The sequence below is a fragment of the Micromesistius poutassou genome (genome assembly GCF_964030765.1).
Source record: "Micromesistius poutassou genome assembly, chromosome: 24".
NCBI classification, from domain to species: domain Eukaryota; kingdom Metazoa; phylum Chordata; class Actinopteri; order Gadiformes; family Gadidae; genus Micromesistius; species Micromesistius poutassou.
In genome coordinates this window covers 2,145,486-2,161,864 of record NC_140294.1, presented here as the reverse complement: position 1 = coordinate 2,161,864, position 16,379 = coordinate 2,145,486, and the positions used below count along the sequence as shown (strand labels likewise).

The 16,379-nt window shown below is 46.2% G+C and overlaps 1 protein-coding gene across 1 annotated transcript; it reads right to left on the bottom strand.

The window, feature by feature from the left end:
- Positions 1–931: 931 nt before the first annotated feature.
- LOC311369754 (solute carrier family 15 member 1-like) lies at positions 932–14,580 on the bottom strand (the record flags this gene model as incomplete). Its single annotated transcript, XM_084487962.1, is given in 24 exon segments — positions 932–1,686; positions 2,332–2,439; positions 2,774–2,908; positions 3,592–3,700; positions 3,830–3,928; positions 4,679–4,725; positions 4,843–4,971; positions 5,625–5,741; positions 5,863–5,944; positions 6,952–7,040; positions 7,312–7,344; positions 7,529–7,573; positions 7,686–7,775; positions 8,201–8,287; positions 8,473–8,555; positions 9,471–9,554; positions 9,948–10,038; positions 10,853–10,900; positions 10,902–10,953; positions 11,522–11,641; positions 12,266–12,407; positions 13,611–13,698; positions 14,020–14,048; positions 14,574–14,580. Coding segments are annotated over 24 exon segments (2,205 nt in total). The 3' UTR covers positions 932–1,395.
- Positions 14,581–16,379: the final 1,799 nt, after the last annotated feature.

The following is a 16,379-nucleotide window of genomic DNA, read 5'->3' as shown; positions in this document are numbered from 1 at the left end:
GGAGTGTGTTGAGTATTTAAAGAACCTGTAAGAGCGTAGAAATGGGGGTTGAGGGGGGGGGGGGAAACAAGAGGAAAAAAAGAAACCTGTCGCTAATAGCCATGTTTTACTATCCATGTTTACTTCAAAGTTCCAGAATTTACTACTGTGCTAACGCAGCAATAATGTTGAAGAGTTTCATCGGAGACGCACTCGTCAACACAGGGATCGAAAGAATTAAGAAATATCGGATATTTTTTTAACAGCTTAAAGGGTAAAGTATGGAAATATGGAATGCTTTATAGGGTCTGGACATCTGCCCTTTGGCAAAAACAAAAACTATATCAAAGAAAAAAAAAAAACACGCTACGGAGAGAACTAGAAAAATGTAAAACGTGTACATCTGGGTTCCTTTATCATAGCTGACAGTTTATAGTACTGTATATAATCTTTGCTTGTGTCATTTGAGAATTCCCAAGTTAAATGTAAGCTCCTTGTAAGCTTTCAAAGTGACATGAGAAATAAAGAGCTACTGCTAACTGTGGCGCGCATCTCCGGGCTCTGACAGTGTCCGTGTGTGAATGATGGTGTCCTGATGGAGTATTCCTGTTACGGTGAAGTATGGTTTCAGTCGCCACCACTTTATCCCCAATCGCCAGAGGACCCCAATAGCATCCAGCTGCAGCGTGTGTGTGTGTGTGTGTGTGTGTGTGTGTGTGTGTGTGTGTGTGTGTGTGTGTGTGTGTGTGTGTGTGTGTGTGTGTGTGTGTGTGTGTGTGTGTGTGTGTGTGTGTGTGTGTGTGAATAAAGGTGCATTTAGGAACAAAGTCAGAAGGAGGCAGATACTTAAAACCAAGTGTTTTTATTGAGGGAAATTGATCGGGCAGGTCTTACAAGTTCCTCCTAGATCGGAGGTGAGATGTACTCCCCGTTGCATCAATTACATAAAGAATCTATATTACAATAAAATGGCTGGCTGGGAATAAATACTAAATTGAACGGTTAATGGTATTTTAATGTACCCATTAACCCAAAATCTTGCTTTTGCTACACAGTGCAAAATATACCATTTGTAAAAAATTAAATACATGTACATCTATTTTCAGTAGAAATGACCATCTTTAAGCAGAAAGCAGGGATCTAAATTATCAGACATCAAATAATCTCGAAATATCAAACATCTTCTCGAGAGTACATGACCAGACCTCCCTCCGTGTCCATATCCATGTACCGCACAACTCAACGATCCGTTCCTCAACTGTCCCACCGCCAAAATTAACCCCACCGGAGACCATCCTCCTCCTCCTCGTCTCCACACTCGACTCGCCTGGTCTCCGGAACCGACGACCAAAACGAGAAAAAACACAAAACAAAACCCTGACAACGAGCACAGAGAGAGAGAGAGAGAACACGTCTCTACATGTTGGTGACCTTGGCGGCGGCGGCGGCGGGGGCCTCGTGGTGGGAGCTGGCGTCGGAGCTGCTGCTGCTGCTGCTGCTGCTCCTCCTGCTCTGCCGTTCGCTCTCCAGGGACTCCTTCCTGTCGTGCAGCTCTAGGCTCCGCCTCTTCTTGTCGTCGTCGCCGTCCGGTTGGGTGAAGCGCGCCTCGATCTCGGTGGGGTCTATGTAGGTGTAGAAGTGGGCCATGCTGGCAAACACCACGCACACGAAGACCAGCAGCGAGGCGAACAGGATGTACTCCGCCCACTTTTTGGTCGAGGGGAAGGAAAAAAGGGCGGAGGGGGGAAAAAAAATAGAGTTATGCTAATGTTTATGCTATAATGCTAATGTTTATGCAACAATGCTAAGCTACTCTGCTCATATGGATAAAGATCTCAAACTGTTTGTTTTTCTTTCTGTCATTTTATACTGTAGCATCAATATTCGTTTAAAGGTGACATATTTTACCACCAGGTGTGCGAGTCGTTAGTTACTCGTTACAAGCTGTTTTAAAAATCGACTTCTTCTGACATCACAAGTGGGCGTGTCCACCTAGACGTGTGCTGGATGGATCGGTCCACCGGCCTACCCGGTGGACCGTAGCAAACGTCGCTCATCTATCCGTCACACATCTAGGTGGACACTCCCACTTGTGACGTCAGAAGAGGCTGAGTTTCAAAACGGCTTCATCACACTCACACCTGGTGGTGTAATATGGGACCTTTAAACTTCTCTAGGTGCGTTAGAGTGCACGATCACAAACGATCGCCGGTTAGTAGGACGTTATTTATCAAAGAGACGAGGACCAGCCTGGGGTGAGGGACGTCCTACACCCGATACACTGGGGTTCCACATTGGGTTTCAAACCCGGAACCTTTCGGTTATGTGTCTGGTCTGAAGTGCTTCGCCCACCTGTTCCGGCAGCTGGGCTGCTTCAGCCACGATGAGCACGATGATGTTCCCCACGGCAACCGTGAACAGCCAACCGGCTTGCAGCACAGACTTCATGTTGCTAGGGGCCTGAAAGGTGAGGTCAATTAGTTATGAATGGATGAAAGTACCGGCCACTGGTATGTACTGCAATATGTTCATATTTTTTATACTTATACTTTACTTATTATATATATAAAATAACATTCTGTTAGAAATCAAATTGTGCAATTTAAAAGCTTAAATTATTTGAAATTATTGAAACTTAGTTTCAATATCCCTCTGTGATATGCTATGTTCATATCACATTTAGATCCTGTTGTCCATCACTCTGAAAATGCTTCCATGGCAGATGTCATCACGTCTCTGGTGCGAGGCCAGAGACGTTACCATAGCAACTCTAGCTTCTGGTCGACCCGTCTACCTGTGAGTAGGAGAACTCCAGGCCAGTGACGGAGAACACCACCTCGCCCATAGTCATCAGGAAGTACTGCGGGATCTGCCAGGCCATGTGCACCACGTTGGGGCTGATGTCTTCCTCCAGCCGGAGACCTCCACACTGGAGAGGCACGCACACACACAGAAGCACACACACGCACACACGCACACACACATGCACACACCCACACCCACACACACAAGCACACGCAGACATGCACACACACAGACACGCGCCCATGCACACGCATAACACACACACACATACACGCGCGCGCACGCACACACACACAAGCAGATGCACACACACACACACACACACACACAAGCACACGCAGACATGCACACACACAGACACGCGCCCATGCACACGCATAACACACACACACATACACGCGCGCGCACACACACACACACAAGCAGATGCACACACACACACACACACACACACAAGCATGCTCACACATGCACAAACACACACCCCTCAAGGGGAAAACAGAAAAAGAGTTAATACAGTTGGACCCACAACATTTCGGATAAATATTGAAATTAGTTTATTTACCCCCATCCCAAAATTCAACACAGTCATTATCACCTGCTCCAAAAAGTACCGGATAAATATATCCGAAATTTATCCGAAATATGTTATTCCTACTTTACTTGGACGAGCATCAGATGACGGCCATTACGAAGAAACGAAAAAATAATGCGTTTGAGCAGCATCCATATTGCTCCCGGTTAGGGGGACTGGGGAAGGAGGAGGAAGTGTGAGGAAGAGGAGGAGGATTGAGGAAGAGGACTCACGTCAGCGACGGTGAACGTGTCGGGGATGATGACGGTGTAAGCGCTACCAAAGCCCACGGCCATAGAGTACATACAGTTGGCATTCTGGACCTGGATTTCAAATTGAGCACTGTAACACACACACACACACACACACACATGAATAACGAAAAGAATAACTATATCATGATAGCCCTCCTTATTTTTGGTCATTTCCTGTGTGTGTGTGTGTGTGTGTGTGTGTGTGTCTGGCACTTACTTTCCCTGTTTTACAAAAGCATACTCTGACATTTGGTTGGTGAGGATTGTCCCCAGTGACGTCACGTTCACAGTGCGGTTTTGCAAACCGTTCAGGAACCTGCAAAGGAAACATCAACACAATGCTTTTATCTGTCAGAGTTCCTCCAGAGTTATTTTGTTTTGATTTCATGTCTGCCCCAAATCATACGCCAACATAGCGACATGTGCTGACATGTACTAGATGCTAATGTGGACAGGGGTCATCCCTATGTTCCCCCGGGTCCTATGTTCCCCGCTTTGTATGTGACCGGGGAGCAAATGTGTTTTTCGTAGGCGGAATCCGGAATCATGAATATTAGGGTTACGGTTAGGGTTAGGGTTACGTTATGGTTAGGGTTAGGAGTCACCAAACTCCCCCCCCCCCCCCCCACCCTCCTGTCAACAATCCCGATCTCCCGCAATCCCACCCCCCACCGCTCATCAACAATTACACCCGCGGACCCTGCTATAAGGTATGCATTACAAGATTCTACAGAATCTCACTCCGGCCTAACCCCAAAAGTTGGCAGCCCTGCATTGACATACAGTATGTTACTATGGCTATTTGGTAACATGAACATGTGCTAATGTGGCCATATTATAACAAGGACACACGCTAACATGTACATTTCCTAACATGACGCTGTGTGTGGCCATATGTTTACATTTAGAAATGCTACAATCAGGGTGCGGAATATGTGATTTATTTTTCTTCAAAATGCTAACATGTACATATTCTAACATGTAAATGTGCTACCATGTACATACTGTATGCTAACATGTACACATGCTGACATGTACATATTCTAACGCGGACATGCTAACTTGCCTGACAGCGTTTGCTCCCTCGTCTGGCTTTTCTGTGATATCTGTGAACTAGAGAGAAAAGGGAAAGAAAAGAAAAAAATGACACAAGCAAAAAAAAACAACACATACATAAATACACACGAATGAATGAGTGAATGAGTGAACGAATGAATGGATGGTCCTTACCACTATACCGTCCAAGAACGGATTGATGACGAGGCTCCTGCGCGTTCCATTAATCAGGTCTAAAGACATGCTCTCGTTGTTTATATCAACCTTGACCATGCCCTCAAACGACAGGTACTTACTGTTGGACTGTGTGAGGAGGACAAAACAGCGGTTTTCAACACCTGCCCTGAATCTGTGAACCCTTTTATTGAGAAACTCATCGTTGTCAAATCAATGGGATCTCATCTATACAGGTGGCTTTACATGTAAGCATTAAAGGGGTGCCTTTAATACTTTTTTACCATCAGCTGTGATGTGCGTGGCCATGCACAAGCCCAACCTATGGTGACATCACAAGTGGGAGTGTCCACTCAGATGTGTGTTAGATTGATTGGGCGAACTAGCAGCCTAACGCAGTGGGCTGTACCAACTCGGGGGGGGGGGGGATCTATCCCTTCAACAACATACGTAATGGGAATCAGGTGAGCTGCGATTGTATTGTTGTGAACATTAAACCGGGTTATGAGTTTTGGATCCAGTCCCGCGGTTTAAAGCAAACGGCCACAAAAGGGCAGAGTGGTAGAAATGCGTTGGCAGCTGCTGCTGCAGGTGCTCGGGTGTCATTTGTGTGAATTATAATATTCTTATTGTAAGCTTAAAATCATGTCCCGACATTCATTTGTATTGACATTTAGGGCATTAAGCATTTAGCAGATGCATTTATCCCAAGCGCCTTACAATACGTATGTTTGTCAGAGGAAAAGAGACATCCCTGCTTTGAACCTCCTTTGTTCTCCTACCATGAAAGGGTCCAACGTGAAGTTCTGGCCCCCGACGTTGACGTCCACCCTCGCACCGGCCATGTTATAGACCTTGATTTGTCCGCCATTGCTAGCTGGGAATACAGGAAGTGTTTGCTACAAGACAGGAAGCAGAGTTGACATGGGTCAAATGAGTGAGATTGGGTTGGGTACCATAGACAGATAGATTGTGGTGTGTGTGTGTGTGTGTGTGTGTGTGTGTGTGTATGAAACTCACATCAATCTGTAGCTGGACGAGAGCAGCAGCGATAAAAGCCAGGGCAGCCATGAACATTCCCACGGTCATCCTCTTCAATGGACTGTAAGACACACACACACACACACACACACACACACACATAAATGTGCACACACACACACACACACACACACACGCACGCACGCACGCACGCACACACACACACACACACACACACACACACACACACACACACACACACACCAACATTACCCTGAATGCTTATGGTAAGGGTTAACATCAACCCAACAATTAAATAATGCATAAATGTAGAACTTAGTTAACATGAACACCAATACCTTAGTAAACAGTAACACCATTAGTAAACATGAACACCCATAGCAAACACCAACATCATTAGTAAATAACCCCTACACATTAGTTAACTGTTTAATTAATTGTTAATTAATGTGTAGTCATTGACCAATGGTGTTCATGTTTACTAAAGGTTGTTCATGTTAACTAATGGCTATCATGTTAAATAATGGTGTTCATGTTAACTAATGGTTATCATGTTAACTAATGGTATTCATGTTAACTAATGGTTATCATCTTAACTAATGGTGTTCACGCTTACTAATGGTTGTTCATGTTAAATAAACAAAAACATCCTGCCACATTTTGCCCCAAGAGAGTTTTCACAATCACGGTCCCTATAAAGTGTCTTTGAGTACTTAGAAAAGCGCTTTAAATAAAATGTATTATTATTATTATTATAGCCAACGGACCGGTAAACTAATGCAATGCTAACGATTTTCCCCAGTTCTTGCCAACAGCTTCAAAACTGAGTGAATGCACTGACTAGTTGCACATGAAAACATTTCAGACTTTAAGCAGAGCCCCTGTCTTCTACGCCTATGTATTGTTCTCTCTGGGGCAATAGAACCAGGAGTCCATTTTGTCCGAAATGTACACCAACACTGAAGTTAAAGGGCCCCTATTTTACCACAAGCCATTCCCAGAGCTACCCTGCAGTGACGTCACAAGGGGAACGGTCCTCCCTGATGAGCTATCACATTAATGACTGCCATGTCGCCGTTGGGTCGATATTGAAACTCCGAAACGTACGTGAAGTTGAGGCCACACTTGGCTATCAGTGGATAGATCGCACTTTCCACGATGGGAACCATGGCGAGAATCAGGATGGGGTTGACCGTCTGTCAGAGCGGAAGAAGAGAAACTATAAGGTCACCCCGTCCTGCCGGTAGTCCATAGACAAGGACAACGGGACTTTTTCACCCAGCGGCCGTCCTGGTTCTACGCGCTAGCTGGGTGGGGGGAACTGAGTGCAGAATTCCGCAGTCAGATCCAACCACCGAGCTACTGTTTGACAACCAGGATGGCCACTAGATGAATTGGGTCACTATACCGCTGCGTTCATCCATGTGAAATAGATCTTTATAATGTATGAGCTGCTGCACTTCTCACCTGCATCTGGTCAGGCTGGATGACCAAAAAACCCTGAGGTAGATGAGAAAAGAAGAGAAAGAAAAAAGAGAAGTTAGACCGTAACACAAAGTAACAACAACAATAGTTGTCCTCCAGGCGGACATAAGTTTGAATTTATAAAAGTGAGGGATGTAGAAGTGGATCTGAGTGGAATAACAGGCCGTAAAAAAAAAAGGATCAATAGACAAAGTCTTACAAAGTCTCCGTTCATGGTGGTGGCCTGCAGGGTCCATCTAGAGCCCTGTGGAGACGCAGTAAAATGTCCTTTCAAACCCGTGGAATAGAAACAACTAGTTCACACAGTTCTGTTCACCATAAGCCAGGGTGGGGGGGGGTGGGGGGGGGGGGTGTACCTGCTGGTCGAAGAGGGTCCAGAACATGGGCAGAGGGATGTAGAGGAACAGAACCTTCAGCACCATCTTTATCTGGGCGATCAGGAGTTTCTAGAAAACGGAGCGAGGGGGGGGGGGGGGGAGAAGAACGGGTTCACAGGTGTAGGGACGGGCGTACACAGGTGAGTCGAAACAGGTGTATTCGGGTGTAGCACGCACAGGTATGTACATAGTGTGCAATCCCAACAGGTCTGTAAACACGGCGGTGTGTGCAGGTGCGTGCAGAGAGTAGGTATGAACAGGCGTGTGTACAAGTGTGTGTCGTCGTGTACACGTGTATGGACAGGTGCATGTAGGCGTGTATGTACAAGTATGCATGAAGAGGCCTGCATGGACGGGTGTACGTTCAGGGTGTGTTTGAAGAGGCATGGCCGTGTGTACAGGTCGTTGTGCGCAGGTGTATGAACAGGTCTAACGCGCAGGTGTATGTCTGAACAGGTGTACGTACAGGTGGGGGATGGCCGTCGTGCGCTCACCTCATACTTGTCGTCGGCCCAGTCCATCCAGTGCTCTCGCTTGGGGATGGACGAGCTGCGGTTCCTGAAGCGCTGTTTGACTGCGTACTTAACAGACCGAACAGACGACAGAGCAGAGCATCACTCCTCGACCCCAGTCTTAGAAATGCTGGACTGAATGCCACCTCTCTCTCTCTCTCTCGCTCTCTCTCTCTCTCTCTCTCTCTCTCTCTCTCTCTCTCTCTCTCTCCCTCTCTCTGTGGCCTTGGTCGTGACCTTGGTCCAGAACTTACCCAGATACACTTGCACACCTCCAACATGATGTTTCCCTTCGGGGCGACCTTGGTGTACATACTGTTGCCCGCGATGAACACGACTGTAGACACACACACACACACACACACACACACACACACACACACACACACACACGCACACACATTGGAAACATTCATCCCATTCCCATTCATTTTTACATGGAGAGAGATTTTTTCGTTGCCAGGGCCGGCCCTAGGTTCTTTGGTGGCCCAAAAAAAAAACGAGATTGGGCCACCAATCTCGAAACACTACACCAGCGCAGAGACGTATTGCCTTACATGGCAGCGTCACCATGGCAACACACACGTGTTCTTGAGGTGAGCAAGGCAGCTTAACTCTAACTGAGTGTCGCCTATGTCTGAATCAATATCATCTTTTAGCAGAAACTGGTCAAGCACCATGCTCAAGGACTACACTACAGGTGGTCCCGTGAACAATAGGGGGATCGAACCCGGAACCTTTCAGCTGAGAGTCGAACACCCCTTGCCCTCTGTTATCCAACAGGAACAGCCAGCATGTAGGGAAGAGAAGCAGGAGAAAAAGAAGGAGCTGGAGCTGGAGGAGGAGGAGACAGAAATGGAGGAGGGGGGGGGGGGGGGGGGAGAAAGAGAAGGAGGAGGAAGAGAAAAAGAAGGAGGAGCAAGAGGAGCAGGAGGAGGTGGAGGAGAAAGAAATGGAGGAGGAGGGGGAGGAGAAAGAGAAGCAGGAGGAGGAGGAGGAGAAAGAAAAGGAGGAGCAGGAGGAGGCAGAGCAAGAAATGGAGGAGGAGGGGGAGGAGAAAGAGAAGGAGGAGGAGGAGGAGAAAGAAAAGGGGGAGCCGGAGGAGGAGGAGGAGAAAGAGAAGGAGGGGGAGGAGAAAGAGAAGGAGGAGCAGGAGGAGGCGGAGGAGAAAGAAATGGAGGAGGAGGGGGAGGAGAAAGAGGAGGAGGAGCAGGAGGAGGAGGAAGAGATGGAGGAGGAGTGGTGGTCTTACTTAGGGCCACGACCATGAGGGCAGCGGGCACACCAAAGGCCAGGGGGTAGCACTGCTTCTTTTCGTGAATGCCGCACTCCTGGGCTGGAGGATTTGGACACACACATTCAAAACATTCAAAGTCTTGAAGATTTTAGCATTCCACGTTCAACTATTAAATAACTATGGATCCAACTCAAGAGCAAAAACAAAATCCATATTGATTAAGGGTTTTGTTACCCTGATCAAGACCCTGGTCTATGTCCTAGTCTATGTCCTGGTCTACGCTAGATCCTGTTCTAGATCCTGTTCTAGATCCTGTTCTAGGTTCTGGTCTAGGTCCTGAACTGGATCCTGGTCTAGGTCCTGGCCTAGGTGTTGGTCTATGTGCTGGTCTAGGTGTTGCTCTTGATCCTGATCTGGGTCGTGGACTAAGCTGTGGCCTGGGTCCCGCACTAGGTCCGGGTCTAGATGGTGCACTAGATCCCGGTTTCCAACCTCGGAGGATGGGCGTGATGATGGTGGAGAGCAGGCTGCCAGCGTTGATGGACAGGTAGAAGATGGAGAAGAAGGTGCTCCTCTGCTTCTCCTGTTGAGCATGGAAGACAAAACCATTGTGAGGGCTCTGGTCTGATGACCGAACCCCTCTAGTGGAGGGCTCTGGTCTGATGACTGAACCCCCCTAGTGGAGGGCTCTGGTCTGATGACTGAACCCCTCTAGTGGAGGGCTCTGGTCTGATGACTGAACCCCTCTAGTGGAGGGCTCTGGTCTGATGACTGAACCCTATCAGATCACCACATCTCCACTCTGCTCTTATGACTTGTGCTCAGTGTGCCCAATGTGCTCAGGGAGCTAATAGCGACCTGCCGAATAATCCAACAGCGATCCGCGGAGCAAAGGTCGCCCGCACAGATTATCAGATTATCAGGGAGTAGTCTCCCGCTTCTGTCCTTGAGCGGCGTAATAAAGTGGTCAAAGCGCTGAAAAGGCACTGATTAGTAAATCAATTATGGCTCCGTGTGTGCCAACAGGACATGCTGACTGTGTGTGTGTGTGTGTGTGTGTGTGTGTGTGTGTGTGTGCGTGTGTGTGTTTGTGTACGTTTATGTACACAAACAGTGCCACATTTCATCTTCCTATCGGCAGGTGTGTGTGTGTGTGTGTGTGTGTGTGTGTGTGTATGTGTGTGTGTGTGTGTGTGTGTATGTTTATGTGTGCGTGTTCATGTGTGCCTGTTCATGTGTGCGTGCGTGCGTGCGTGTGTGTGTGTGTGTGTGTGTGTGTGTGCGTGTTCATGTGTGTGTGTATGTTTATGTGTGCGTGTTCATGTGTGCGTGTTCATGTGTGCGTGCGTGCGTGCGTGCGTGCGTGTGTTTGTGTGTGTGTGTGTGCGTGGTCTTACCTGGTGGTCTTCAAACTGGTCTCCACCGAAGGCGGCGACGCAGGGTTTTGATCCCCCCGGTGCCCAGGGCGATCAGGATGAGACCCACCATGGACAGAGCCCTGCAGGACCCCCAGAGAGAGCCCGGTTCACAAGGGCGTGTGTGTGGGTGTGTGTGTGCGCGCGCATGCGGCTATGCGTGTGTGAGCGTATGAATATGCGTGTGTGTGTACGAATGTGTGTCTGCTCTTATGACTAAGCCCCCCCCCCCCTAGTGGAGGGCTCTGGTCCTATGACCACCAGGGAGAGCCCAGTTCACAGGGGGGTGTGTGTGTGTGTGTGTGTGTGTGTGTGTGTGTGTGTGTGTGTGTGTGTGTGTGTGTGTGTGTGTGTGTGTGTGTGTGTGCGCGCATGTGTGTGTCTGTGTAGTAGTCATATGTGCACCTTTGTTGTGTGTGTGTGTGTGTGTGTGTGTGTGCATTCGTGTGTATTAGTTATGTGTGTGCGTCTTTGTTGTTTACGTGTGTGTGTGAGTGTATGTGTGTGTGTGTGTGTGTGTGTGTAATGTGTGTCTATGCGTGTGTGAGTGTATGAATATGTATGTGTGTGTGTATGAATGTGTGTGTGTGTGTGTGTGTGTGTGTGTGTATGAATGTGTGTGTGTGTGTGTGTGTGAGTCCCACAACTCACACGTGGAACGTCATGTTGTCAGGGGTTCCATCTTTGTTAGCGTCTGTGATGTCATGGATGGCGCTGATTGCCATGACGACCTGGCCCAGAGTGTAAACGATGGACAGGTAGACGATAGTCCTGGAAAGGATAACGAAAATGCAGCGTTTAACGTAAATAAGGAAAGTAGGGAGAGGGAAGTCCAAAGAGTCCCGTTCTGTTGACGAGGGATTCGTTATCAGGGAGGAATTCCTTCCAGAGGGTCCTTGAACCTTCCAAGTGGAAGTTCAGACATGCTTTATCGGCATGGAAAGGTGTGAGAGAGTCTCTCCTCTTACAATGGAGCGTTCCCCGTAGCTTTCAACGCGGATGACGTCACCTTCACATTCACTAACTGCCATCCCTGATATTTTCCAAAAAACGGTGCAGCAAAAGAGATAATAGATGAATCACATTCAACACATCTATTCAACAGGCTTCCCTCCTAATGCCTCTTAACTCAGTTTAAATTTGCAGATGACAGGTGTGTCTCTTCTATGCTTAATCAGCATAACCTTATAACCTTATCAGCCAATGAGAAGGCCTGCATAGCACCTGTTTAACCTCTAGAGGGAGTCATCTAACGCAAACCCAAGTCAGTGTCTGGTCCTCCTTCAAGGCTTAGACTTAATTGCGCAACTTCAAGATCAAAGCGCTGATGTTGTCAAGATACGCAAATATTTATTAGTGGAAATCTCCTGACTCCGCCACAATAAAAGCGCTCACTTGAACTTGCCGAGCCAGGAGTCGGCCACGATGGCCCCCAGGATGGGCGTGAGGTAGCAGAGCGCCACGAAGGTGTGGTAGATGGAGGTGGCCAGGTCATCGTCCCAGCGCAGGAAGTACTTAAAGTAGAGCACCAGCACCGCTGGAGAGAGATGGGAGGGGGGGGGGAGGGGGGGGGATGGAGAGAGGGAGGAGGGATGAAGATGGAGAGAGAGACAGACAGAGAGAAGCATAGAGTAAGGTAGAGAGAGAGAGAGAGAGAGAGAGAGAGAGAGAGAGAGAGAGAGAGAGAGAGAGAGAGAGAGAGAGAGAGGATAGAAGGGGTAGAGAGGGATGGAGAGGGGGAGGGATGGAGAGGGGGAAAGAGAGACAGACACACAGAAGTACAGAGAAAGGGAGAGAGAGAGAGGGAGTGATGGATGGATAGAGAGGGGGGAGAGGGATAGAGAGGGGGAGAGAGAGACAAACACACAGAAGCACAGAGTAAGGGAGAGAGAGAGACAACGAGACAGAGAGAAAACAGAGAGGGAATAAGGGAGAGAAGGAGGAAGTGAGAGTCAGAGAAAAGGATAAACCAAACCATTTAGTATATCAGCAGAACTTAGATATCTGTTAGTCACCCTTAATAGACTAGTAGTTCATGATGAATCTGATACTATTAACAGCACATTTATCACGGTACAAACATTCAGCACGGTTTCAGAAACACACCACCAGTCATTTACAAAGTGCTACCTTCGGGGGTAATTTGTTTAAACAAACACTGACTAAGAAAATGCTTATCTCCGTCTGTAAATGACTCGAGTAATTATAAAAACAAGTATACGTATAGCCTTCACCCTCTCTTTTACTGAGCACTTAATCATTAACGAGCAGCTCATGACATAACGATAGGAGATAGTGGTGGCACTTAAAAATAGTACTTAGCATCTGTTGTATCCGGGGAATGGGTTAACCTAGCAATTGTGGGGGAAAAAAAACATCCTTACTGTATTGACAGCGATATGTTTTTGTTTCTCTTTCTTTTGACAAATGTTTGTCTCAGTGTAAGCCGCTTTGGATAAAAGCGTCTGCTAAATGCCCTAAATGTAAAATGTAAATGATACTCAGAATTCCCTTTTTTCATTCAGTTTATTCCATCCTCAGACACAGCAGTGACGTTAGAGACTCACCGTGTATGTTAATGTTGATGTTCATTTTAATGTTAAGACGCACCTCGCACGTTAATGTTAATGTTAAAACTCACCGCGCATGTTAATGTTGATGTTAAAACTCACAGCGCATGTTAATGTCAATGTTAAAACTAACCGCGCACGTTAATGTTAATGTGAACGTTAAGACTCACCTCGCATGCCATAGTAGGAGAAGCGCTCGCAGAACTCGTTGACCACGATGAAGAAGATACTGAGCGGGTATCCGCACACGGTCACCGACTGGCCAGCGGGAGGAGAGAGGGCAGGAAAAACACTTTTTTTTTTTTTTTTTCCTGTACACCTTAATGCTCGACCTAGTCCATTGATAAACAACACCATCCAAATAATGACAGGTAATTTCAAACCATATTACCAGTCAACATGCATGCATTAAGTTGTACTTGAGGCCAATTCATTCATTTATTAATGAGCCGTTAAATAGCCACAATTAGGACAATGCAGGCAGCAATAGTTGCTGTGTATTGAGATAGTGTCTACAAGTGATTTTACAAGTAAGTAGGTCTAGTCTGTTAGTGTTTAGGAAGGCAGGGGACTGCTCACCTTCTTGGTCTTCTTCCCATTTTCGCTGTCTATAGCAGAAATAAAAAACAATTCATTCACTTTGAGGAACTATTATCTGTTTCACTTAATTGTTTGTCTATGAGTTTGCTGTCAAACAATCATAGTGCTCATTGGCTACTCACTTGCTACCAAGCAACATAAAGCACTAATGCATAATGATTTAATCAGAATCACAATATTACGATTGCAGGCTGAGATGACAACTGACTGTTTCTCAGTCGTCAAACACACACGAAAACAGCCTGGGCACTTCAGCTAGTGCACACAACATCACCTCCAAAAATGGATACAAAATAGGCATTTTAAATACATTTTAAGGCTAGGGTCGGGGGGGGGGTCTTATAAATATATGGCCTGTTAAGCCCTTTGAGACTGCACCTGTGATTAGGGGCTATACAAATAAAATGGAATTGAAATGAATCGAAATGTTCACTACAATCAATAAAGCATAAAAACAGGACAATTCCAAAAGTAACTGCCCCTTTAAATGACAGCCAAGTGCGTTATCCTCCATCGTCCAGGCAGAGACGTACCTTCCATGGCTGCGACGGGGCTGTGGCAGTCACCTGTTGAGCACAGTCCTCAGGGTCGAAGAGACAGTGTTAGGCTGACAGCCGTAGATATAGTCCACCTACTGAGAGCTTTTTGTAACCTTCAGCGGATAAGAAATCTACTGTTAAGACATGCACTAGGGTGTGTGTGTGTGTGGGGGGGGTTGTACGTATCATCCACTCTGAGCAGAACACAGGCCCATGAGTTATTAACAAGCGTTTTTTTATGTGTCATAAACGTCACACTCTGTACTGTGTGTGTGTGTGTGTGTGTGTGTGTGTGTGTGTGTGTGTGTGTGTGTGTGTGTGTGTGTGTGTGTGTGTGTATGTGTGTGTTTATATATACATTTGACTGTGTGTGTGTGTGTGTGTGTGTATGTGTGTGTGCGTGTGTATTTGTACAGAGGTTTGACTGTGTGTGTGCGTGTTTGTGTATCCCTAGTGTTTGTGTGTGTGTGTGTGCATGTATGGCTTTGTCTTTTGACAGTTGACAGTTTAGATCGGTCGATTAGGCGGACGTTCCAAGGGTCTGAAGAACCAATCAGGTCATCATAAATCAGAATGATTATTTATTTATCATTTTATTTAAAATATTTTTATGAATAGTACAATAATTTTCAAATGCAATACAAACATTGTGTGTGTGTGTGTGCGTGCGCGCGCGTGTGTGTCATCATCACTATGGCTTTATGATGTATGAGCATAATGTGAGGAGGCGGTTTAGACTGATAAGCTGAGCAGTCCACCCAGCCAAAGAAGCTAGGGAAAATAGCCTGCCATAGCAGCAGAAACCTCTTTAAATGTCTTTAACGTGGCACTATTGAATAACCTTATGTCTCATCTGGTTTCATTGCAGGCCTATATTGGATGTGTCAAAAGATGCAATTCTTTTTATCGTAGTCAAGGCATTTATGACAATGCACACACGCACACACTCACACAGACACACAGACACACACACACACACACACACACACACACTCACACTCACACTCACACACACACACACACACACACACACACACACACACACACACACACACACACACACACTGTGTACATATCCTCATATACTTGATCAAGATGAAAACACATGAGGATAGGCATGATGGCCTGGAGTAGATCATTTATCCTGGAGTATCATTTACAATTTTTCCAATGAAAGCCACAGTGATTAAAATGATAATTTATTATCTGAACTAGCACAAGTACAATGTGCATAAACAATAGTATTAATAATGTAGGACTATATATTATAGACTATAGAGTGTGTTGAATCTATAATACATTCTACAATGTGTGTGTGTGTGTGTGTGTGTGTGTGTGTGTGTGTGTGTGTGTGTGTGTGTGTGTGTGTGTGTGTGTGCCGAATTAAGACAAGGCAACAAAGACGAACAAAGCAGTGTAACCCTGGAGCAGGAACACAGAGCGCAACAGGCTACATAACAACAACACAACAACAACAACACAACTCCCCAGTGAACTTTATTAACTCAAAGAGTTAATACCGGACCTGGCTCATGAGATAAGACTTTTATCAAGCAGAGATGTGTTAAAGGGGAATTGAGATGAGAGGTTTCTAAATCATTTAAAAGCTTGAAGATGTTGTCTGGACTGTTTGGAATGTACATTCTCAGTTTATAATTGTTTACTCATTGTTGAAAGTTGTTAAGTAATTAAAATGTTTTTATGGTTCAAAAGTATACAGCAAGGTAATAATGAACGATGTGAGGAGATTGTGTTATCAGCTTAGATAGAGAGATAAAATAGCTCATGTCATGTTTTAGT